The sequence below is a fragment of the Boleophthalmus pectinirostris genome, unplaced genomic scaffold (genome assembly GCF_026225935.1).
Source record: "Boleophthalmus pectinirostris isolate CB_2022bp ecotype Guang Dong unplaced genomic scaffold, ASM2622593v1 HiC_scaffold_18, whole genome shotgun sequence".
Taxonomy (NCBI): Eukaryota; Metazoa; Chordata; class Actinopteri; order Gobiiformes; family Gobiidae; genus Boleophthalmus; species Boleophthalmus pectinirostris.
This window is the reverse complement of record NW_026571133.1, coordinates 7,451,635-7,476,343: the sequence shown is the minus strand read 5'-3', so window position 1 is coordinate 7,476,343 and position 24,709 is coordinate 7,451,635. Positions and strand designations below refer to the sequence as shown.

General features: G+C 42.1%; 1 protein-coding gene across 1 annotated transcript in view; it reads right to left on the bottom strand.

Annotated features, from left to right (window-relative positions):
* Window positions 1–24,709, bottom strand: part of exoc4 (exocyst complex component 4) — a 352,622-nt gene that overhangs the window by 291,968 nt on the left and 35,945 nt on the right. The window contains exons 7-8 of the mRNA XM_020940971.2: window positions 23,407–23,561; window positions 1,606–1,786 (exon numbers count right to left, since the gene is read on the bottom strand). Coding sequence (XP_020796630.2) covers window positions 1,606–1,786; window positions 23,407–23,561 — 336 coding nt within the window. The remainder of the gene's footprint in view (window positions 1–1,605; window positions 1,787–23,406; window positions 23,562–24,709) is intronic.

Below are 24,709 nucleotides of genomic sequence, written 5' to 3'. Positions count from 1 at the left end.
ACCACAATCCCCCTGCCGCTCTGTATTAACACTTTCATTTACCCGTTTAATTCTTGTATAAAAAAAAGTAGCCAAGAAATCAATGTAATATTATAATTATAAGCATTGATTCGCCGTCTAACCGCTTATTTGTTCAAGGCTTTAGTTACAACTGTGTTAACATCCCTAAAATACACCGTTTAAGACCAGAATAAAAGAAAAAAGAACACTGATTAGATGTTGTCAATGTTGGCTGGGGGAACTGCCTGTCCAGCCGGTTACAAATAAACAGGACACTTTTTAGATGTTGACTTGTGTTGGTGGCTTGTTTGGTGGTTGCTATGGTGAGATCTATGCAGTCAAGGTTACAGCACAAAACGACGCTCCCAAAAAAAGATATCAAAAATGACCAAGCTCTCGGGCAAAAACACATGTTATAGAAAGACAGAAATACAGCGAGAAAAAACGTGTTTAGTCAAATTTTACTCGAGGTCAAGATTCAGTCAGGTTTGTTTTTTAAAGGTGAACTGTGCAACTTTTCTTATCGAGGGTCAAGCCAGCTGTTTGTCTCCGTGGAGATGCTGTTGCTTTGTATAGAATGTCCCAGTGTGGCTTTAAATTTATCCATCTTATCCATCTTCCATCTCACTCAGTAACATGGGTTTTATTGACCTACATGTCTCGTGGGCTCGTACTCCAAAGATCTGACATGGAACGTGGCCGTGTGGAGTCACCTGCTGTGTAATGTCATACTGTGGAACATTCCAGGTAATATCTCCCTGGAGAGAAGCAAGTAACAGACCCTCTGCCAGAAAAGTTACATAGTGTAACTTTAATTTATAATATATAGTTATTTTTAATGCAAATGCAATTTTTGCTTTGCGGTTGTTTCATATCATCAAGACTAATCGATTCATTGTTTATAGATTTAATCTTCTTCCCACTCCTTTTTGGGCCATTTTTAACATTTTTGTGTTTATTTTTAGTTGTTGTTATTTCTCCTATGATTTCATTAAAGTTATGTGTTCCATTGTAAAAGAATGTATATTTCTTACTTCTCCAAAATAAACACAAAAATCAGGAAATTAATCTATACCAGACCTGTCAGACTCAGATTTACAAATACTGATAGGGTATAGAGACATTATTTATTTAAAATGTTGTTATTCTTTTATTATGCTTGTTCTGGATTCAGTGTTTAAGCAAAACTATTATGAAACATTTATTTTAATAAGAAAAACTTTAACATTACATATCTCGAAAGAAGAGAAAACATGCAGATGTTGCTAAAATTTTTCAGTAACTATTTAGTTTGGCCCACGACTTAGTCCCAGTTTTTAATTTTGGCCCTTTGTGAATTTCAGTTTGACACCCCTGATCTATACTGTGGAACATTCAAGACAAAGCAATGACGTTTCCATGGAGACAAAAAGGTTGCGGACCCTCCACCTGAAAAGTTGCGCAGTGTAACTTTTAAGAAATATTTTATCCCATATCAACTGAAGCTGTAAAACTGGTCACTGATACATCTTTAAACTAAAATACTGAAACACACATTTGTAAAGTGATATATTTAATTGTGCTGTGCTTGAAAAACAAAAAGGTGACATCAGTGTTTTCTCTCACCTGCAGAACCGTCTGTATTTTAGCGGAGACGTCAGCCTGGTCGTACAGTTTGATGCCCTCCTCCTGAGCCCCTCGGGGACACTGCACGGCGATGTGCTGCAGGTGGGACAGCACCACGTTATGGGCCTGGGCCACGGCCTTGAACTTGTCAAACAGCAGCTTCAGCAGTTCTAGCAGCTGCCTGGAGAGGGAGCCAGAGAGCACACACAGAAAGAGAGAGATGAGATGGAGTTTATATAAAGGCATCATCTTTGCATTGTGTTTAATACAACTTTCTTTAATTATAATGGTTTTATAACTATGAACACTTTATTTAGGACGATATTAGAAAATGGCTTTAAAAATGACATGAGCACATCTTTGTTAGTCCCACAGGGTTTTAATTGTGTGTCAAGTTAATGATTTGTGAAGGTTTCAGTGTTTTCATTATTTTGAAAAATGAGGCATCAATTTTGACATAAACTAAACATTAAAATTAAGTTATTTGAAAGTAAAAAGAAAACACTAAGTTGGCAATGTTATAATTTGAGATAATGAGACAGTTCCCTATACATTTCTGGAGAACATAAGTACAGTATATCTATATAGAGAGAAGGACAACTTAATTAAAAAAACAACACTGTACAACGGTGTATAAACAATTAAGTACATTATATAACATAAGCCTCTCATCTCTCATCTCATACAGGTACTTCTACATTCTTCATTAGAAACAAACTTCTTTCAAGAAGTAGACGTGACTATATTGAAAGTAAGAAGAATACTTTTGCATCAGTCTCTTTGGGTCTCATTATCTAGCTGCCCTGGACTAACTAAGTGAGGACGCAGCTGCCAGTATAAAGTGTACAGTGTGGATAAAGTGCCTTGCCCGAGAACACAACAACAGTAATTCACTGGTCTAAACAGTGATCAGACTATCAAACCATCAACCTTTCAGTGATAAGACAACACGTCGATCGTATCTTAGTCAACCAATTGTTTTTTTTTAGTTGGCTACTCTGACGAGGGACAGGCATGATTTGTCGCCTAATTGATAATTGATCGTTAAGAATTTTGTCAATCACGATCATTTTTAATCGACAAACCCAATGTAGGTTGCTGTGCGTAGTGTTGCGTGAGGAGACGAGGCACAAACACTGGAGTTGTGGCCTCACAGACCCACGTTTGGGCTCTGGCTCCTCCTTGGAGACACTGTACCTCATCAGTGTCCCGGGGTATGATCGTGTTTTTTTGAGTATCCCGGTTTCGTCATGGTGCATGTAAACACAGAATCCCGGTTACTGCAACATGAAGTTGAATGCGCACACGTCCAAAAGACAAACACTTTTCAGTCTTTTCATCACAACAGTCGCCAAAATAAATAAAGAGACCAACATACATAAAGTAAGTGAAATAAATTGTTAAATAAAGACCTGCACTAAGAGATAAGAGCAGCGCTTATAGTTTATGCAAATGAGCCATGTGGTTTTAAGTTTCTTTTCTCTAAGACGTAAACAAATGTGCTCAAAGCTGCATTAAACACATTATAATCTCAAACAGGCTGATGTGGCTCTAGAGTGATTATGGTTTATATGTTGTAAAATTGAGTTTATTTATGCAGATTAGTAATAGTAATAATAATAACGATAATTTTAATATAAAAAAGCTCATGATTAATTGAAAATCGATTGTTAATTCTCCCAATGATCGATTAAGAAAATTTAATCGAATATCCATCCCTAATTCTGACTATTTATATGAGACGAGTTTCTGAAGATTTAGTATTTTCTGGTATTTATATAGGCTTTAAAAAGGGAGAAGATATGATTCACAAGTTTAAACTCTTTTTACTACTTTATTTCATAGTCATTTTTGTCTGCAAGAATAGTTGTTTTTTTGCATGAACTTTTATTCTCGTGAGTACAGATAAACAGAGTTATGTAATAGATCTGAGAGCTTTCGCCATGCTCCCTTATTAATCTTCAATTGACCAAGACTTTCTTTGGTCGACTACAGACCAACACAAGAGCCACTGTTCTGTGTCAGCCAGGACAAACTGTGGTTACCTTGGGGACGAAGTCTACACACAGAATCCAACTTTCACTATCTCTGCTGCCCTGCCTCCAACAAACCACTTCTCTCATTAGTTTGAATTGACTCGGGCTGAAAAGGAGAACACAGCCCCAAACATTTCGACCTTGTACTTGATCAGAGAGAAACACTTGTGGACGAGGAGCGCGCTGTTGCCTCATCAGTGCTAATGTGTTCATATGACTTTGCCAAACTGCTTTCTATACAAGGACAGAGCTCTCACCGTTAAGAGTTACATTTGTGCTGAAGCGCCGCCGAACCCTACAGACTGAGTGGGCCCTTTATTACTCAGGAGGCAAGTAAGGGTTAATCAAACAATATTCACTTTCAGAGATTTCAGTACACTCTCGTAGTTTGTGATAGTTTTAGCTGAGAGAGATGGTTGTGTTTCGGCATGCTTCATTTTGATACATTTTTACACTAGTTTCATATCTTTGCCGAGTACCAATTTTGCCCTAACACATAAATTAAAAGGAAAAAAGTCAAATTCTGGGCCCCTAAAACCCTGGGGCCCGGTACAGCAGACCCTTTTGTCACTTCCCCTGTCTACTGCCCTGTTCCTAGTACCGTAAATAGTTTCTTATATCATTCATGTGCTTCAAAAATGTACAGCTTTTTCACATCGCATGAATCGTCGCATGTTGAGGGACTATTTTCGCAGCAGCAGCGGAATTTTACTTTGCCGGTAAGATAGGTGTTAGGTGGTATCAGTCCGCCACTGCCAAGCTTTCTATCAGGAAGTACAACTCGCTGCTGCTGCTCAGACATAAATCCTTCAAATGCAAGGTTGGTTTTACTTCTATTATTACACCAGACCATCGATATAATAATTTTAGATTTTTTTCAGGTGTTTTGTGGAGTGGGTAAGACTGTTTTTAGTGGCAGGATAACTATGGCCATTGACATGCACTAGCCTAGCACCAGCGACCTCTGCAAATACAAGGACTGGATGGAATATTTAAAAAAAGTGTCTCCACACGTCTTCAACACTCTGCCTCACTAAGAAATGAGGTCCTATGTCCAAAATTCCAGACAGACCCTTCAACTTGATTTCAGTACATTTGACTTGAAGTAAAATTATCTAGTCTGATTCATCAGCCAGTTTCACTTCGTGGAAACCATTTGACCTCACAGAATAAGGATTCATTCGCTGGATGATAGGTGGGTACTTTTTTATTTAACCAGTCGCTGCTATTTGGTCTTGATGTATGTAATGCGCCAAATTCCGTAGGAAGAAGGGCAATAACGTCTTTCCCTTGGATAAAATTCACCAAACATTCTCTTTGTTCCGTCTTTAAATCCTCAATCTCTGGAATCCTTGCCAACACAGAATTTATTCTTCGTCTACATCCATCTCGACCACTTTGTTTACTGTTGTGCTGTACCACAAAAGGGACCAAGACAGGCGCTTGTGTTTGACGTCATGGCTTCACAGCTCTTTGCTGGTCGTTGCGCGGTCTACAACTTTTGGGGTTCTTGCAAACCGTCTAGTGTATTCTGATTCCTGACCTAGTTGCTGGAGAGAAATGAAATTGGGACTAGGTGGCCCCAGCCTGGCTACCTGTCTACTGCCCTGTTCCTAGTAAATAGCTTCTTGTTTCATTCATGTGATCCAAAAATTTACTGCTTTTTCAGTAATACATCTCCATGGAGACAATCTTGGACAGCAAATTGCAAGCTAATATGTTGGCAAGTAGATCTCTTCAAAGCTTACTCCACACCACCCTTACTGTAACTGCACCACAAGTTAAGTTATTTAAGAAGCTGCAGGTTCCATGTAATGACGTACAAGATCCTCGATGGACCAGTTCCAGTTCCCACACTGAATGCTGTGATGAGAAACTTTGTATATACATTTATGAAGAAACTTGAGGACTCACAAAATAAAATTATACATGTTTTAATAATGCTTGAGCAGAGCAGTGTCAGGTACAAACTGAACTCTGGAGGCACTAGAGAAACTATGATTACTGTTGTGTTTGTCTGTCTTGTACATGTTCTATATGGACCTGCTGGAGTCAGAAATAAAGCTTGATTAATTAAAGGGACAGTCAGGAATTTTGGACATTGGACCTCATTTCCTAGTGAGACAGAGTGTTGGAGATGTGTGTAGACACTTTTTTAAATATTCCATCCAGTCCTTGTATAGAGGCTTTGCACCGTCACATGACCTCTATAGCAATGGTACCTACGCCGCCATGACACTGGGCACGCTATGTCATTGACTTCAGCAGCATCGGAGAAACATGGGCAGGTTTTTGTTGTGTATTTGGTTGTTCTAGACGCTCTGAAAGGGATAAAACGAATTGTTTCTTCACTATTCCTCTGGAAATTACTCATCATGGAGCTCAAACAAGGGAATTATCGAAATAAAGATGCGGATTATAGCTAGCAAAAATAAACCGCGAAGAGATTTCCTATGGTACCATCAAGACACCCGAAGTTTCATCAAGGTATTTGCTATTTAAATTGTTTCATAGCTTATTTAATGAAAGAAGCACATTTACTGAACTAAAATTTCATTAATTTATCCAGGAAAAGCCGCACTAGTTTAGGATTCAATGAACCCACATTGGGCTCCTATGATCAACATGGAGCACGAGTCGAAGAGCTCTGTGAGCCGAACCTCAAAAGAATCGGCCATGAAAAGATCCTCGCGAACGTTTAGAAAGATCCGCTCACAAAAAGTGATTAATTCTATAAGACATAGTTGTGGATAAGCAAGACAATAAAGAAAACATCGGTCCTACGACGAGTGACATGTTTATATGTGCGTTGGAAGATACAGTTTCTACTGCCACTCATACTGCAAATGTTTTCTTTTTAAATTTTAGTTCAGTAAATGTGCTTCTCTCATTAAATAAGCTACGAAACTATTTAAATAGCAAATACCCTTGATGAAAGTGACGTGAGTGTGTCTTGATGGTATCATAGGAAATCTCTTCGCAGTTTATGTTCTCTAGCCATAATTCCCGTTTTTTTTCCGATAATTCCCTTGTTTGAGCTCCTGATGAGTAATTTCCAGAGGAACAGTGAAGAAACAAATCATTTTATCCCATTCAGAGCGTCTAGAACAACCAAATACACAACAAAACCTGCCCATGTTTCTCCGATGCTACTGAAGTCAATGGCATAGCGTGCCCGGTGTCATGGAGGCGTAGGTACCGTTGCTATAGGGGTCACGTGACGGTGCAAAGCCTCTATTTGCAGAGGTCTCTTTTCAATCTAAATAAGATTTTGTTTCTTATTTTAAGTGCAAAGAGTTGTTACTTTTCTGTCTAACGAGATGTATTTTCCTATTCTAAGTATGACAGGTCTTGTTCTATTTGTAGATCAACCCCCTGTAAAGTTACACCAGGTAAATGTTTTCCACTCTTTAAAAGCGCACAAGAGAACTGCACTCTACAGCATCGCCATATAGAAACAATATCCTGGCACGCATTTGCACCATCACTACTCTAAACCGCACTGGAATTACTTTAGGTTAACTGCTTGTTTCCATTGTGTGGCGTTTTATTGTCGGACATGCATTACAAAGCTTTTCAAATACTACAGGACCAGAGACCAAGCTAAAGTTTTGGGCAGTGTCCAAGGTTTCCCGGGAGGGTAGAGCGAGAAAGCAGCTAAAGGATTGATGTTTCACTAGAGGCCATTTTGGTTTGCTGTCTGTCGGTACACTGGCAGTAGCACCAAGTAAATGTTAATAATGGAGAGGAAAGCAGGCACAAATCACTCTGAGCTACAACGCTGAATACAAGCAAAAGTAGCTCTGAAAGGCCACGAAATCTGTCAGGACTTTTCCTTTTTTGCTATTCCCTCATGTGCTGTGGCGGGGAGGGAGCGTCAACCTTGAGAAAACTGACAACAACAATGCAGCCGTATTAGCATTAGCATTAGCATCCAGATGGACGCCGCCAAACGCATAAATTTGACCTTGTCTCGCCCACTGCGTTGAAACGTTTACACTGTAAGAGTTGCATGATATTAGGGATAAATGCGGTGTTCAGTGTCCATGTTCTGTGGATTAGGTTTGAATGCAGTGTTTTGGTATATTATTTGGGTACTTTCAAATAAAACGAAATAGTTTTAGTCAAATTATCAAAAATCAACACAAGGCTAAACAAGAGCAATCAGAAATAGCAACCTGGTCCCCCATGAGGCATCGGTGGGGGCAGTTCATCACCACGGAAGCAGTTTATGAGGAGCCCAGCCCATATTACATGATCATTATATCCACAGTGCAATGTGTGTGTCTGTACAGGCCCATGAACATTTGTGTGATATTGGTCAAACATGAGAACATCTGTGTTTACTAGTGTGTAACGAAAATGTCATTTTTCATGATCCATATATGTTAGATCTGTGACTGTAGATCAGTGTGTTGTGTATCACCAGAAAAACAAGAAATGGAAATTATTTTTTTCCAATTTGAATTTTAACATCATACACTGAAAGAGAAAAACTGTTATAATTAGTGATTATCTTGAAAACTATTAATATTTTACTACACAAATGCATAGAATTATAAATAGATAATCATTTGTCTGAGATTTTGAGACCACTCCCGTTGCTCTAGCTCAATCCTTCGCAGAGTTATGACCAAAAACGCATATTTGACCTTGGTTACTTGGTTACCTGGCTTTTACCCTGACCTTCAAGCCTTTCAACCTGTAACATCCAGTGTACCCCGGTTATGTGTGTGTCAACTTGTGTGACGATTGGGTGAATATTTTAGCCCACAGATGGTTCAGAAATTGCAGAAATTGACTATCCTTTATAATGGCGTGACCTTTCAATTGACCCGTGTGACCTCAAATGACCTCGGATCGTCACCAAACTTTTTTTGCGGCATAGGGCACGAGGGCTTGACCCACGTACCAAATTTGGTGACATTCGGTCTATAAATGGCGCAATTATCGCAGATAGACAGACGCACAGACACACTGACACACAGGGTGAAGACAAAACCTGGTCAATCCTTTGGGGACCAGGTAATTAGAACTGCAGTTGTATACATATATATACACACACCACATCAAGCTAAGGCTTACACCAAATCTAAACACAGAATGAAACGTAAACTACAACAGAGCCAATCCAAGCCTATATCATAACTGAACCATAACCAAACCAGGAATAACAGTAACTAGTGTGAATTTACCAACACTATATACTTGAATTTTCTGTCTGGTCTAATAAAGCCTGTGGAAAAAATCTTAAAAATCTTAAAATGTACATCTAACACCAAACCTTTGCGTTTTTTAAAGATCAACTGTGCCATATAATAGGTTAAGATCAATGCAAAAATTGGGCACTGTCCCTATAATAATAAATAAAATTAATAAAAAAGGATGTAACAATAACCAAAATATCATATCGTATCGTCAAAGTTCTCGCAATAATATCATGGACCATCACAATATATCGAATTACAAGTCTCTTTGCTTAAATTAAGAGTTATGGTGCAGCGATTGCTAAACATAAGACAGAGAGAACTACATAGACCATGATCCTTTGCTCCATTTCAGTGTAGAACTACAAGAAGAAATAACAGTTCTAACACTTTTACGTCTTAGTTCTTTGGATTAAGTCTTGTCAAGGCATTTCAAGAGGAAAAAGTCACATATTAACAGTTTCAGCCTCCACAAAATATCGCGATAAATATCATATCGTGAGACGTATATCGTGAAAATATCATACCGAGAGATTGTTACATCCCTAATCGTGAGCCTCCCCACCATATCATGACCTTTCCCACGATATCGAAAAAATATCGTACAGTGAGGTTCATACCGTGACGATATCGTATTGTGAGACTTCGATATGGTTACCCCCCAAGTATATAACTGTAATCTATGACACCCGTGGATCATTATGTTTTAATTTGCACATTTTAAAATTGCAGTTGATCATGAACAGTGTTGGGGAGTAACAGATTACATGTACTGGAGTTACGTAATCAGAGTACAAATTATAAGTAGCTGTATTCGGTTACAGTTACTGTTTCAATGAGGAAAATTGGATTACAGTTACTTGGTTGAAATAAATTGATTACATGGTGGTATTTTCCTGTTTTCACATTTCGGGGTATTCCCTTTTTACTTTTTTTTTTTACTTTTTTTTTTTTTCGGTAATTCCTCTCATTGCTGGACACTAAACCAGTTCTAAACCAGTTCTAAACCAGGTCTAAACCAGGTCTAAAACCAGGCCTAAAACCAGGCCTAAAACCAGTTCTAAACCAGTTCTAAACCAGGACTAAAACCAGAACTAAAACCAGGTCTAACCCAGGTCCAAACCAGGTCTAAACCAAGTCTAAACTAGGTCTAAACCAGGACTAAACCAGGACTAAAACCAGGACTAAACCAAGAATACAACCAGGTCTAAAACAGGATTTAACAGGACTAAACCATGCTGTGCGGACCGTGTCTCCTCCTCCTCTTCTATCAATAATATTTTTAATACAGTTAAATAAAGACTGGGCTTTTTTAATGTCTTTTAGCAGACTTATGTGAAGATATCTGAGTCTTTGCTTCTCTACAGCAAAGCAAGTAATCCAAAGTATTCAGATTACGTTACTCACTTTAAAGGTTGTATAGAGGATTTTCCAAGGAACGAGAAATCCAGCGACTGTTTGTCCTTTTTCAAATGTTGCGCATGCGTGAAACCACCCCCCCTCCCCCACAGCTCCTACGTAGAAACGCCTCCTCCCGCCTCCTCCTTACGCCAGAAACAGGTTTGTTTACAGCCGGTGCGCTGCACATGACTTGTAAACAACTAACTACAGTGTTGGTTAGGCAAGACGGAGCGTGAGGAGCGGGGGGAGCGGGTGTGCGGACATTTCGTGCACGGAGAAGAGGTGAGGAGCAGGGAGAAGAGCGGAGCGGGGAGCGAGGAGAGGAGAGAGGAGAGGGGAGCGGTGCGCGGAGATTCTGTGCGTGGAGATTCCGTGAGGAGCAGGGAAAAGAGCGGAACGGGCAGCGGGGAGAGGAGCAGAGAAGGGTGCGCGAAGATTCCGTGCGAATGAACTAGCTACTACTACAACACGCAGCAGCAAGCGGACTCTTTCTTTGCCTTGAAAATTAAGTTTTCAGACATAGGATATCGCATTCGTGTCCTGAAAAACGTTTGTCTAACTCTTGGAAATAAAGTACGTTTTCATAATAAGCAGAAGTTTCCTGTCCAGGAGTAATTTGTGGACCAGTGCGTCAGTCTTTAGACCCTGCGTCTGCTTCAGTTGCGCCATCGCTGGAATGAATCTCCAAGAATCACCTTAGTTTGGCTTCGCTGCTTTTCCCCTTGTCTTCTTCTTTCAGCGACCTCAAAAACGGACTTTCTTTTGCGGCTAACTGCTCCTGGATTCTTGTCTGCCATTGCAACAAACTTTGTGCTAACTGCGAGGAAGATATAGGTCAAAAAAGCCGCTAAGAACTGTTGCGTTGGTGGAGTAAATAGCGTCTGTGCGTCTGTGGACTGCGTGACAGTCGTACGTAAACCACATAATGGCAGCGCGCAGGCAAGTCAGTTACGCTAGAAACGTAGGGAGTTTGATTGACAGCCTGTCAGCTAACAGATAACGAGGCAGTGTCGTTATCTATTGGCAAATGTTTAGCCCCACCACGTCCAGAGTTGATGAATTTTTATTCTCTTTTTTTTGGTCATCATAATTACAAGGCTACTGCATCTCTATAATGCTATCATTGACAATTTGAAACAAAAAAAATCCTCCATACAACCTTTAAGTAATTTAATGGATTATGTTACAAACTACATTTTGGGGTATGTAATCTGTAATCTGTAGGGGAATACATTTTAAAAGTAACCTTCCCAACACTGATCATGAACGACTTAATAAAAGAAACAAGTTTGCTGATTTCTGCATTAATAAACTAGGATGCCCAACGGGAGTTGATGTCGCTGAAAACGTCATCACAACAAAGAGCTGTGAAGTTGTTGGCACCTCTTAGACTTCTCCTATTACAGAAGTAGCAGGTGTTTTTTCATTTGTACCAACGCTGCCGAATCCTACGTGTATCACCAATTAAGAAAATAAATTAAGAGAACAAAGTACAGAGCAGTGGGCGTGTACCGGTGGAGGTGAAAACAAGGGTTGATTGGCGTTGTCAATATGCCGTCTTGAAAATAAGTGATTAAAAGATGGCTTAATCACGCACAAATCACTCCAAATACAACTTCAGGAGAGCAAATGGTGAGGGGAAACATTTGTAACATGGGTAAGAGCTCTGAAAAGACAATTTTGCATAATAGGTCTGCTTTAAAACACCTTTAAATTTTAGAGTCTTGAAAGTGAGAGATGAAGTAAGTGAGTCAAATGAAAGAAAATTGCAACGTCTTCTTATATGGATCATTTGTAATCTCACTGCAATAATACTTTAGCAGCAGATTGCACAGCCCTAGCACAGGTACATTCAAATTCCCAATCACAAAAAGCCCCTCCAGCCTGGTCCTCCTCATTATCTCCCAGCGGAGGCCATCTTAATCCATACAGCCTCCTCTCTTCTTCTTTTTCCCCTCCAGGATCGAAGCCGTGCTGATGAGCAGCCAGGGGAGAGTGACGGGGGGCATACAAAGTCCCCAACTAACCCCTAGTGACCAGCAAAGACAATGCAACAATCAGCCAAAACATTATGACCACTCACAGGTGAAGTGGAGAGCTCTGATTACGTCTTCATCAAGGCATTCGTAGAGACTGGGCTGATTAGGAGGCAAGTGAACAAGCAATTTGGGGTAGAAGAAAGAGAAAAAAAGAGCGTTTGACAAAGGAGAAATGGACAGAGCATCCAAAAGTGCTGTGGTTTTGGTCAGTATCTATCAAAAGAGCTCCAAGGTTTCAACAGATAGATTCATTCTCACTTCCCAAGCTCCATTACTGTGTCAGGGTGAAAGCTTGACTCCTCTCTGGTCCATTCATTTCTCCTCTCTAAAAGTTACATTCTCACTGTTAGAACCAAAATGTACAGTACTGTATCTTTATATCTTTCTACAACTTTCTATCTTTCATCTGATTATGAATAAAACACTCTTAAATAAACCATTATGAGATCCAGCTTGACAAAAACCTTGGCTGTTATTAGTCTATAAATACTTGTGTGTGTGTTTCAAATTTGATAATTATGTATGATAGAAAGCTTTTTTTTAGTGAGGCTTGCATTTGAATCACTCTGTGAATGAGTGCACTATTAACAGTAAGAAAATGGTGAAAGGAAACGACTATAACATGAGTAAAAGCTAAATTTTGCATTTAAAATACCTTTCTATTTTACGTTACGAATGCATGATAACGCTCCTGGATTTTTTTTGTTTTACGAGTCGAAAGAAATTTGCATCCACACATGTGTCAGATCAATAAATACCGTATTTTCCACACCATAGGGCGCGCTCTTAAGTCTCCAACCACATCAAAAACCGACTGTGTGCCCCACAATCCAGAGCGCTTTATACACGAATCCACTCGGGTGTCCCAGCACAACTTCAGTAAACTACAAATTTGAACCACCCGCAGCGCACGCAAACACACACGGAGTAGACAGCGACCACAGACACACTCATCACTCCACACCGACGAGGAACGGAACGAAACGGAGGAATGAACCGAAAAAGCGAGTGCAATGTGCCACTTCTAGACACAACTGAACAACTGAGTCACTGCGAACACGCCGACAATCCAGCGGTCCCAGACAGCACCCTCCCTACACGCCACAACTGAACAAAGCCCAGAGTCACCGTGAACGCCCAAACAAAGTCCCACTGACCCATCCAACTGTTGTGTTTCCTTTAAAGTCCGGTGTGGTTTATTTGTGAAAAAAGTTCGAAAATAGACCATTCAATGACAGTGCGCCTTATAATCCAGAGCGCTCTACAGTGCGGAAAATACGGTATTCACGTCCACACGACAACGGAGCACTGAGTGAAAACGATGTAATACATATGCCGCACCTGTATGTGGCGCTGTAAACAGGATACAGCCAGAACCAATGGAAACACAATACTACAAAGAGCGCATGTGCATAAAGTCATTTTTGTTGTTTTCTTCTGGTCACGTGGCAATGACGGGGTCGCAATGTCATCGTTATCCAAAAACTGTGGTTTGCTTGTCCGCAAAACAACACCAACATTCTCACATTTCTCCACTCTGGAACCCATTTTCAAAATACACCGTTTTCGCCCACTCAAAATGCTGGATCCATGTGGATGAAAGGCCAAACGAATCAAAACATCACCTTTTTGACCAAAAAACGTTGTCGTGTTGCCACCACCTTAGGCTACGTTCAGACTGCAGGGCTTAATGCTCAATTCCGATTTTTTTGTGAAATCCGATGTTTTTGTGAGGTCGTTCACATTTCCAATTAAATGTGACTTGTATGTGACTTCAGTGTGAACATTAAACATCACAAAAGTGTCCCACATGTGCACTGGAGACACGACGACGTCAACCGCAGCGAGCGTGCTCTGTGTTTAGGGAAGTTGTCCAAACATGGACGCGAGCATTGAGCACCTGGAGATTTTAAAGTTCCTCTTGTACCGGAGCCAGAACATGAACAACTTACTTGTTTTAAGGAGGAGATTGAGAAGGAGAAGGACGAGGTTTTTGGCCGTGGTGTTTTGTTGGACAACGGCAGCGACGTCCGTAGAAAGGAACGTGTGGATGTGGAGACGTAGCCAAGAGTGGTGAGTGGTGATGTGCTTCACTTCAGTGACACGGAGTTCATTAACAATTTTCACCTACTTCAGCGCAGAATAGTGACGTTTGTGGCTTGTTGATAACGTGTAGGTCTGACGAATGCGCTTTGTCCGTTCAGACTGAAGTCGCATGTCAAAAGATCAGATATGTATCGGTATTAGGACCACATATCCAAGTGTCCTGGGTCGCATTTGAAAAAATCTGATCTGTGGCGTTCAGACTGTCATTAAAAGATCAGATACAGGTCACATAGAGGCCAAAAAATCGGATTTGGGTCACTTCAGGCTGCAGTCTGAACGCAGCCTTAGACTCTACAAACTTTGTGAATAAGTGCCATATATATAGTCCACCAAACAGTGCAGTGAATGAGGGGTCAGGGGTTAGGGCGGACATTCGGACATAGCCCACGTATTTGACCAACATAACTGGTTTTAAGAAGATCTCTGTCTCACTCTTGATTCACTTTTATTAGTTATTCAACCCTCTACAGCTAAAATGTTATTATAGAACAGTAAAATGACAAAAAGGCTACCCACAATAAACACTGCCCCCCAAAAATGATTATTCCATCTATGATTTATTGAAGGAAGTCGATACAGTAATCATCATAACAGACCCCTGAAACACAGAACACCTATAATACTGAATGTACGTCGCAATAAGATACTACATCCAGTCTGCCGCCTTATGCAAGTTGTTCCCTGGTAGTGGCTCGCTGGATACCGTTTCTATAGCAACAGTGCTTCCTTTAAATTAAGTGTACATAGGCTGAGCAAGGTGTGTGCGGGGATCTGAGCACAAACACCTCCAAAGCTTTAAGTGTTTGCCAAATGCTATTCTCTTCACGGAGGTATAGTGAGAAGCGTGTTGATCTCCACACGGGCACACGCCGTTTAACTTAAAGGTCCTACATTACGCAAAACTAAGCCATGTTATAATGTTGTTACCTCCTCGAAAACATACCTGGAGTTGTGTCTTCTTTCATTCACACGTGTTTAGAAAGAAATCTTGGTTTGTTTATATCTCAAAAGCTCAAAATGCTCTGCTCCATGTGGTAGTTTTCGTAGATCGGCAATTCCAGGACTGAAATCATCCAAATTATTCTAGTGAAGGTGTTTGACGTTTCCTGTTGGGCAAGTTATTTTAAAACTGTAATGTGTTATTTATTTATGACTTGTTACTGTCAATTCAAAGTGATTCGTTACATTGCAATATTACTGTGTTTAAAATGTAAGGCTTTATATGACTATTGCAGCACTTTTAAGTTACTCTCATCAAAATAACTGTGAAGATGCTGAACTTGTGCGCCGTATATGGACTGAACCAGGACTAAACCGAGGACTGAACCAAGACTGAACCAGGACTAAACCAGGTCTAAACCAGGTCTAAACCAGGACTAAACCAGGACTAAACCAGGACTGAACCAGAACTAAAGCAGGACTAAACTAGGACTAAATCAGAGCTGAACCGGGACTGAACCAGGACTGAACCAGAACTAAACCAGGTCTAAACCAGGACTAAACCAGGTCTAAACCAGAATTGAACCAGGACTAAACCAGGACTAAACTAGGAGTAAACCAGAGCGGAACCAGGACTGAACCAGAACTAAACCAGGTCTAAACCAGGACTAAACTAGGACTAAACCAGAGCTGAACCGGGACTGAACTAGGTCTAAACCAGAATTGAACCATGACTAAACCAGGTCTAAATCAGGACTAAGCCAGAACTGAGCCAGAACTAAACCAGGTCTAAACCAGGTCTAAACAAGGTCTAAACCAGGTCTAAACCAGGACTAAACCAGGACTAAACTAGGCCTAAACTAGGACTAAACCAGAGCTGAACCAGGACTAAACCAGGTCTAAACCAGGACTAAACCAGGACTAAACTAGGACTAAACCAGGTCTAAACCAGAACTAAACCAGAACTAAACCAGGACTAAACCAGGACTAAACTAGGACTAAACCAGAGCTGAACCAGAACTGAACCAGGTCTAAAGCAGGTCTAAACCAGGTCTAAACCAAGACCAAACCAGGACTAATCTTGGACTAGAACTTGGAACCCCCGAGCACGACTGAGCGTCAGCTGCGTTTAGCTCTGTGGAACGCGGAGTTCTACGCCGGCCCTTTCGCTCACGATCACGGTCTACGCGGGCGCACCTCCGGCGTTTCACAGCTGCTGATATCGCGGTGATTTTTAGCGAATTTGTATGAAGAAAAACAAAAAAAAACCCACCACTTCAATCCAGGTTAAAAAAGCTTTGTAATGCACGATACTCACATTTGTACCGAGTAAAATATTAAGATTTTTTTCCCTGTAATGCCAAACATTACCGCGTTAGAGCAAAAAATGAACGCATTACAGTAATTCGTTACTTTTATGATGCGTTTCTGATGCGTTGAGAGAAGAACTCACCTAAAATATGCAGGATTTGAGCGTTAAACATGCGCGAATGAAACAAAACACAACTCCAGGTGTGTTTGCGACGAGGAAACAACATTATAGATCAGAAAATAGAGCGATATGGGGTTTTTTAAGTCAGTCAGTGTGGAGCTGGAGCCTGGGAATGAGCTACTACACTGTGGCCCATTACAGCAGGTCAGAGGAGATTGGGGCAGGAGAAACAGGAGAGGTGCATCAGACGAGGCCAGAGAGAGAGAGCATCCCTGACAGAAAACACGACGTTCCTCTTAAATGGTTCAGGATCACTGGACTGAGACTTGTGCTTTTCGTCTGTCCGCTCCTCCCTTTCCCTCTCTCTCTCTCTTCCCCGTTTCCCTCTTTCTCATCTCCTTCCTCTCCGTTGCTCACTTTCAAATCTGTCTCCCTTTTTCTCTCCCCTTCCTCTCTTTCGTCTCCTTCTCCCTCTTCCCAATCTATTCCCGATTCTTCTCCTCTCCTGCCTCTTTCACTCTCTTCTCCATCTCTCCCTCCCCGTCTCTTCTACTCACTTTCATAGCGCTCTCTCTCTCTCTCTCTCTCTCTTTCCTGTTCATTCTCCTCCCTATCTGTCTCATTTTCTCTCGCTTTCTCTTTCTATCGTTCTCACCCCCCGTCCTTTTTTTGTCCTCCTTCCGTTCTCCATCTCCTCTGTCCTCCTCTTTGCTCTACTCCTCCCCATCTTTCTTTATCCCTCCCTCCCTCCCTCTCTCTCTTTTCCGCCTCTTCATCTTTCTGTATATCTTTTCCCCACGTCTCTACCTCCTCCTCCTCATGTGTCCTCTCTCTCTTTCCTGCTCCCCTTTGCTCTCTCCCTCGCCCTTATCTACCAGATTCTTTCTTTCTCCACCCTCTCCATATTTTTCTATTCCTCCTTCCCCTTATCTGCCCCCCTTTCCTCTCTCTCTCCTCTCATATGTCCCTCCCTCTCTCTCTCCTGTCTGACAATCTTTCTCTCCTCATATGTTGATTCCTCTCTTTTTCCTCTATCTCCCGCCACTCACTCACTCTCTCTCTCTCTCTCCATCGTTCCCTCATATGTCCCTCTCTCTCCTCTTCCTCTCTCTCTCTCCTCATTTCTCCCTCCCTCTCCTTCCCCGTCTCTCTTTGCATTTCTTTCTCTCCCCCTGTCTCCTCATGTGTTCCTCCCTTTTCGCTCTCTCTCCTCATGTGTCCCTTCCTTTTCTCTCTTTTCATTTAACCCTCCCTCTCATTCTCTCTCTCTTTCCATGTCTCTCCCTCTTTCTCCTCATTTGTCCCCCCCCCTCTCTCTCTCTCCTCTGTCCTCTCTCTTTGCATCTCTTTCTCTCCTCCTCTCTCCTCATATGCCCTGCCCATTTCTCTCTCTTCATGTGTTCCTCCCTTTTGTCTCACTCCTCTCATTTGTCCCTCCCATTTCTCTCTCTCTCCTCATATGCCTCCTCTCTCTCTCTCCTCTCCCCCCTCTCTCTCTCTTCTCATTTGTTCCTCCCTCTTTTTCTCTCTCGCTCTTTCTCTTTCCATCTCTCTCCGTCTCCCTCCTCATTTGTCCCTCCCTCTTTCTCTCTCCCTCTGTCTCTCTCTCTTCTCCCCTGTGTCTTTGCATCTCTTTCTCTCCCCCTCTCTCCTGATTTGTCCCTCCCTTTTTTCTCTCTCTCCTCATGTGTCCCTCCCTCCCTTTCTCTCTCCTCTCCCCTCTCTCTCTTTGCATCTCTTTCTCTCCCCCTCTGTCCTCATGTGTCCCTCCCTTTTCTCTCTCTCTTTCTCCCACTATCTTTTTTCATTTGTCCCTGCCTCTCTTTCTCTCGCTTTTCCTTTCCATCTCTCTCTCTCTCTCTCTCTTTTCATCTCTTTCTCTCCCCCTCTCCTCATCTGTCCCGCCCTTTTCTCTCCTCATGTGTCTCTCCCTTTTCTCTCTCTCTTCTCATTTGTCCCTCCCTCTCCATCTCTTTCTCTCCCTCGTTGTTTTTCTTTCCATCTCTCTCCCTCTCTCTCCTCACTTGTCCTTCCCTCCCTCTCTCTCTCTCCTCTCCCCTCTCTCTTTGCATCTCATTCTCTCCCCCTCTCTCCTCACGTGTCCCTCCCTTTTCTCTCTCTCCTCTCCTCATGTGTCCCTCTCACCCTCACTCCCGCTCTCTCTCAACATCCTCTATCTCTCCTGCTTATCTCTCGTTTCTCTCCCTCTCTCCTCTCCCTCTCTCCTCTCCTCTCCCGGTGTGTCTGCGGGCTGTGACGTGACTGCTTTTAAAATGCACTGGTCTCTGAGGCAGGTGTGAAATTGTTTGTGTGTGGAAAGAGGAGACGTGCTTAACCATGACTTGTCTGGGTTTAAGGCAGCACACGATCTGTTTTCATGGTCCAGGGCGGCTCCGGTCCTCGCCGGCTTTTACAGTTGGTTCACCGACTGACTACATCAAGACGGGAGAGCCTTTTAACGTGATACTTACACTATTAGCGATGGCGGCGGTTAAATAAGAACTACGAAACAGGACAGAGGATGATTAGGGAAAGTGGTTTAGATCGCATTTTAAATACAATCATAGAAAAGATATAAACAAATGTGAAAGTGCGAATGTCTACAATTTTTGTTATCACATAGGTAAAACTAAATACCCTATTTTTCGGACTATAATTCGCACTTTTTTCACGGTTTGGATGGTCCTATTTTGGTGCACCTTATATATAAAAATTTTCACACTGACAGCCGTGAGAGGGCGAGATGAAATGTCAGTTCCTGGTCTCTGATTTTATAAAATAAATTTCCCCCAAAAAGTCTGACTTATATATGTTTATTTTCTTCTTCATTGTGCATTTTTTGGCTGGTGCGACTTATAGTCCGAAAAATACGGTATATATGTTGTTTCTAGGGGTGTGCAAAAATATCAAAATATCAGAATATCGTATCGTTTAATGTGATGATACAGTATCGATATCATGGGCTGCTGTATTGATATATCATCAAGAGTATTTTTTGGTATATTTTACTTAATTATTTTGTTACAGCGCTACAGTTTTGTTGCTTGTTTAGTGGAAGGAAACTCGTTTACGCAACAAACTTGACATTTTCACTGTTTTGTTGATTAAAATGTGTGTTTTTCATATGAACTTTGCACAAGAAGTGATTTAACAAACATTTTTAGTATCACAGCCATGATTTGACCTTTATTTTTATTGAACCGTATCGAATCAATTTGAAATATATCGTATCGTACTGAAAGTGCACTGTTTCGAGATATTTATTGTATCGTAGCCTGTGTATCAAGGTATTATTGTATTGGCAACTTCTTAATGATACCCAGCCCTAGTTGTCTCCTCATCAAACATATATCTGCCGCTGCGTTTTGTTTCGTTCACACGTTTAACTCACAAATCCTACCACTTAGTGCCTCCGCTCAATTTCATTTCTCTCCAGCGACTAAGTCAGAAATCAGAATACACTAGACGGTTTGCAAGAACCTCGGAAGTGCGAGTTCGGGCACCAGCCAATCAGCGAAGAGCCATACATTCTGTGTTGGCGATTCCCGAGATTGAGGATTTAAAGCCGGAACAAAGAGAATGTTTGATGAATTTTATCAAGGGGAAAGACGTTATTGTCCTTCTTCCTATGGCATTCGGGAAAAGCTTAATACACCAATTAGCCCCGTTAGTGGCGCATTACATACGTCACGACCGAATAGCAGCGATTAGTTAAATAAAAAAAGTACCCGCCTACCGTCGAGTGAACAAATCCTAATGCTGCGAGGTCAGACGGTTTCCACAAAGTGAAACCGTGCTGATGAATCAGGCTACACAAATCCTGCATATTTAGGCCAAATTCTTTACTCTCAGACAGAAAACACTGTTTCAACTTGTGATGTCATGTGGTAGACAATACAGGACGTGCTTCACTGTGTTTTTAAACTTCATACACCTTCACCAGAATCATTTGGATTATTGTCATGCGCTGGAATTTCCAATATGTGCTGAAGAAATGGTAAAAGGAAGCTGTTAACTTGAAAACATACCATTTCATGACATCACAAGGTGGAACAGGGAGCATTTTGAGCTTTGGAGATGTAGACAGACTAATAATAAAGCGTTACTCAACATGTGTGAATGAAACGAAACACAATTCAGGTTTGTTTTTGAGCAGGTAACAACATAACAACATGGTTAAATGTGCACAAGAGTCAATTTTGTGTAATGTAGGACCATTAAGAAGTAAATAAATTGGTAGCATTTCGTGAAAAAAAAAAATGTAATGTCTAGTCTATAAAAAGGTAAGCTACATTTATGGGGAATAATAGACTGGATTCTGTAATAGAAATAGCCCTGTCCAGCCCCATTCTGCTCTGTAGCACTCAAGTGGAAAAGCGCCTTATGCTATCACGTCTAGTGTCTGGTCACTCACCCACCATCTCTGTCTCCCTCCTCCACTCTCCCCTTTCACTCTCTCTCTTTTTCCCCTCTTCTGCTCCTTCTCCTCTCTCTCCTTTTCTCCCCCTTTCTATCTTTCTTTCCAGATCTCCCCTTTCCTCCTTCCTCTGGCTCGTTCTTCTCCCTCCTGTGCGAGGCTCTAATCTTTCCCTCGTTTTCTGTACCTGGGGTGGCTCTTCTCTTCTCTCTTTCTCTCTCTCCCTCCCTCCTCTCCTCTCCTTTTGCATGACCTGTCCCGGCTCTCCAATATACAGCTCTGCAATGTTTGGTGGGAGACGCGATGTTTATTGTATACTGTCAGCTCACAGTGAAAGTTACAGTTTTAAAGTAGTGTATTTATTCAGTCAACATCTCGCCGCTCTCTTTTGTATTACCTGGACTGGCCCTCCTGTGCGACACTCTGCTCCTCTCTCTCTCTCTCTCCTCTCTCTTCTTTCTTGCTCTCCACCTTTATTGTTTTTTTTTATGTAATCAAACTTCTGGTTCCATCACTCCTCCTCTCTCTCCTTCTCTCTCCACGCTCCCTCTCCTCTCCTTTACCTGGGCTGGCTGAATCAGACTCACTCCTCTCTCTCCTCCTCCTCTTTCTCTCCCTCTCTTTCGCATTACTGGATTCGTGTTATTGTGTGAGGCTCTTTCCTCTTTCCTCTCTCCCCTCTCCCTCTCCTCTCCTTCACCATTGCTGGTTCTCATGAATCAGACTCTCTCCCTCTGTTTTGCATTTCTGGGTTCACTCCATTGTGTAAGGCTCTTTCCTCTTTCCTCTCCCCCTCTCCTCTCCTTTACCTGGGCTGGCCCTCCTCTGTGAGGCTCCACTCCTCTCTCTGCTCCTCTCTCTCCCAGTTTTCTCCCCTCCTCTCTCTCCTCTCCTCTCTCTCTCAACTCACTCTTCTCCCCTCTCTTCTCCTCTCTCCTCCCCTCTCCCAACTCTCTCTCCTCCTCTCCTTCTGTCTCTCTCTACTTCTCTCTCCCAACTCTCCCTTCTCCTTCTCTCTCTCCTCCTCTCTCTCCTTCTCCCTCTCCTCCTTTCTCTCTCAACTCTCTCTTCTCCTCTCTCGCCTCCTCTCTCCTCCTCCTCTCTCCCCCAACTCTTTCACCTTCCTCTCTCTCCTTCCCTCTCCTCCTCCTCTCTCTCCAACTCTCTCTCCTCTCCCCTCTCTCTCCTTCACCATTGCGCTGGTTCTCATGAATCAGACTCTCTCCCTCTGTTTTGCATTTCTGGGTTCACTCCATTGTGTAAGGCTCTTTCCTCTTTCCTCTCCCCCTCTCCTCTCCTTTACCTGGGCTGGCCCTCCTCTGTGAGGCTCTGCTCCTCTCTCTGCTCTCCTCTCCCCTCCACTCCTCTCTCTCCTCCTCTCTCTCCCAGTTTTCTCCCCTCCTCTCTCTCCTCTCCTCTCTCTCTCAACTCACTCTTCTCCCCTCTCTTCTCCTCTCTCCTCCCCTCTCCCAACTCTCTCTCCTCCTCTCCTTCTGTCTCTCTCTACTTCTCTCTCCCAACTCTCCCTTCTCCTCTCTCTCTCCTCCTCTCTCTCCCAACTCTCTCCTTCTCCCTCTCCTCCTTTCTCTCTCAACTCTCTCTCCTCTCTCTCTCTCTCTCTCTCTCTCTCTCCTCTCTCCCCCAACTCTTTCACCTTCCCTCTCTCCTCCTCTCTCTCCTTCCCTCTCCTCCTCTTTCTTCTCCTCTCTCTCCCAACTCTCTCTCCTCCCCCTCTCTCTCTCCTCTCTCTCTCTCCTCATCTCTCTCCTCTCTCTCTCCTCCTCTCTCTCAACTCTCTCTCCTCATCTCTCTTCTCCTCTCTCTTCTCCTCCCCTCGCTCTCCCAACTCTTTCACCTCCCCTCTCTCCTCCTCGCTCTCTTTCCCTCTCCTCCTCTTTCTCCCCCTCTCTCTCTCTCAACTCTCTCTCCTCATCTCTCTTCTCCTCTCTCTTCTCCTCTCCTCCTCTCTCTTCCAATGCTGTCTCCTCTTCTTTCTCCTCTTTTCTCTCCTCCTCTCTTTCTCAACTTTCTTTTGCATTTCCTGGGCAGGTAAGATAATACTGTTCTTTAATGTAATCTAAACTTTGGTTCCATCGCTCTTCCTCTCTCTTCCTCTCCACGCTCCCTCTCCTCTCGTTTACCTGGGCCGGCTCTCCTGTACAAGGTTCTACCCTTCTTCCGTCCCTCTCTCCTCCCTCCCTCCCTCCCCTCTCCTCTCCTTTACCTGGGCTGGCTCTCCTGTCCCAGACTCTCTCCTTTCTGGTATGCGTGGTCTGCGATCTGAGTGGTGGACCTCTTCACGATCTGCTTCAGCTCTGGCTCCAGTCGCTCCATTATGGCTTTGATGGTCTCTGGGATTTTCTTCAGCTTTGCCAAGGCCTACAAAATATACAATCAAATACAACATGATAAAAGGGGTTAGGAATGTTACAAAACAAACCGAGCTTTGATATAGCAAATCATTTTTTTAAAAACTTTTTCAAAGGAGCAATGTAAAAGCATAAATAAAATAAAAGTAAAAAAATGGGAAAACATAGACACTTCACAAAGAATTGCCAATGAAACCCAGTGCCTGATTAGACTTCAGATATAAAAACTGGGACTAAACTTGAGCCCAAAACCTGGAACTAAACGTGGACTAGATCAGGACTGACCTAAGACAAGAACAGGACCAAAGCAAGTCTACATGACGACTAAACTGGGATCAAACAGGACCAAATTAAGAGTGAACACATCTTGAAAATCTATTTTTTCACTACACTTAAAGGTTGTATGGAGGATTTTTTTTTTAGTTTCAAACTGTCAGTGAAAGATTAAAATACCATTACAGAGACGCAGCAGCTTTGTAATTATGATGACCAAAAAAAAAGAACGAAAATCTATCAACTGTGGACGTAGTGAGGCCAGATAAACATCAGCCAATAGAAAACGAGGCTCCCTCATTTTCTATTGGCTGTTGGTTGTCAATCAAACTCCCTAGTATAATTGACTCGTCGGAGCGCGGGGATTACGTGGTTTACGCAGCGGTTTTTAGAGGCTTTTTCGAACTGTCGCTTCCTCGCATTTCGCACAAAGTTTGTCGTGACAGCGGACCAGAATCCACGACCGGTTCGCCGCAAAAGAAAGTCCGTTTTGAGGTCGCTGAAAGAAGAAGAAAAGGAGCAAAGCCAAACTGAGGTGATTCTTGGAGATCTCGTCCAGCGATGGCGCGACCGAAGCAGACGAAGGGTCTAAAAAACTGACGCGTCGGTCGCTGAATTACTTCTAGACAGGAAACTTCAACAGTAATTCTGAATGCGCACAAGGACTGTCACTGTATTTCTTTTCCCTTAAAAAAAATCCTCTATACAACCTTTAATGAAATAATTATTAAATGCATGTTTCTATTAAGTTTCAGTAATTTTCCAAGTGAATAAATGGAATAAATATATGTAATAAATGGAGTAAATAAATAAATATTTTTTCTTCTACTAACTTTTTTTTTTTTTTAGAATTATAGCAACTCAATGTTTTGTTTCTTAAATGGT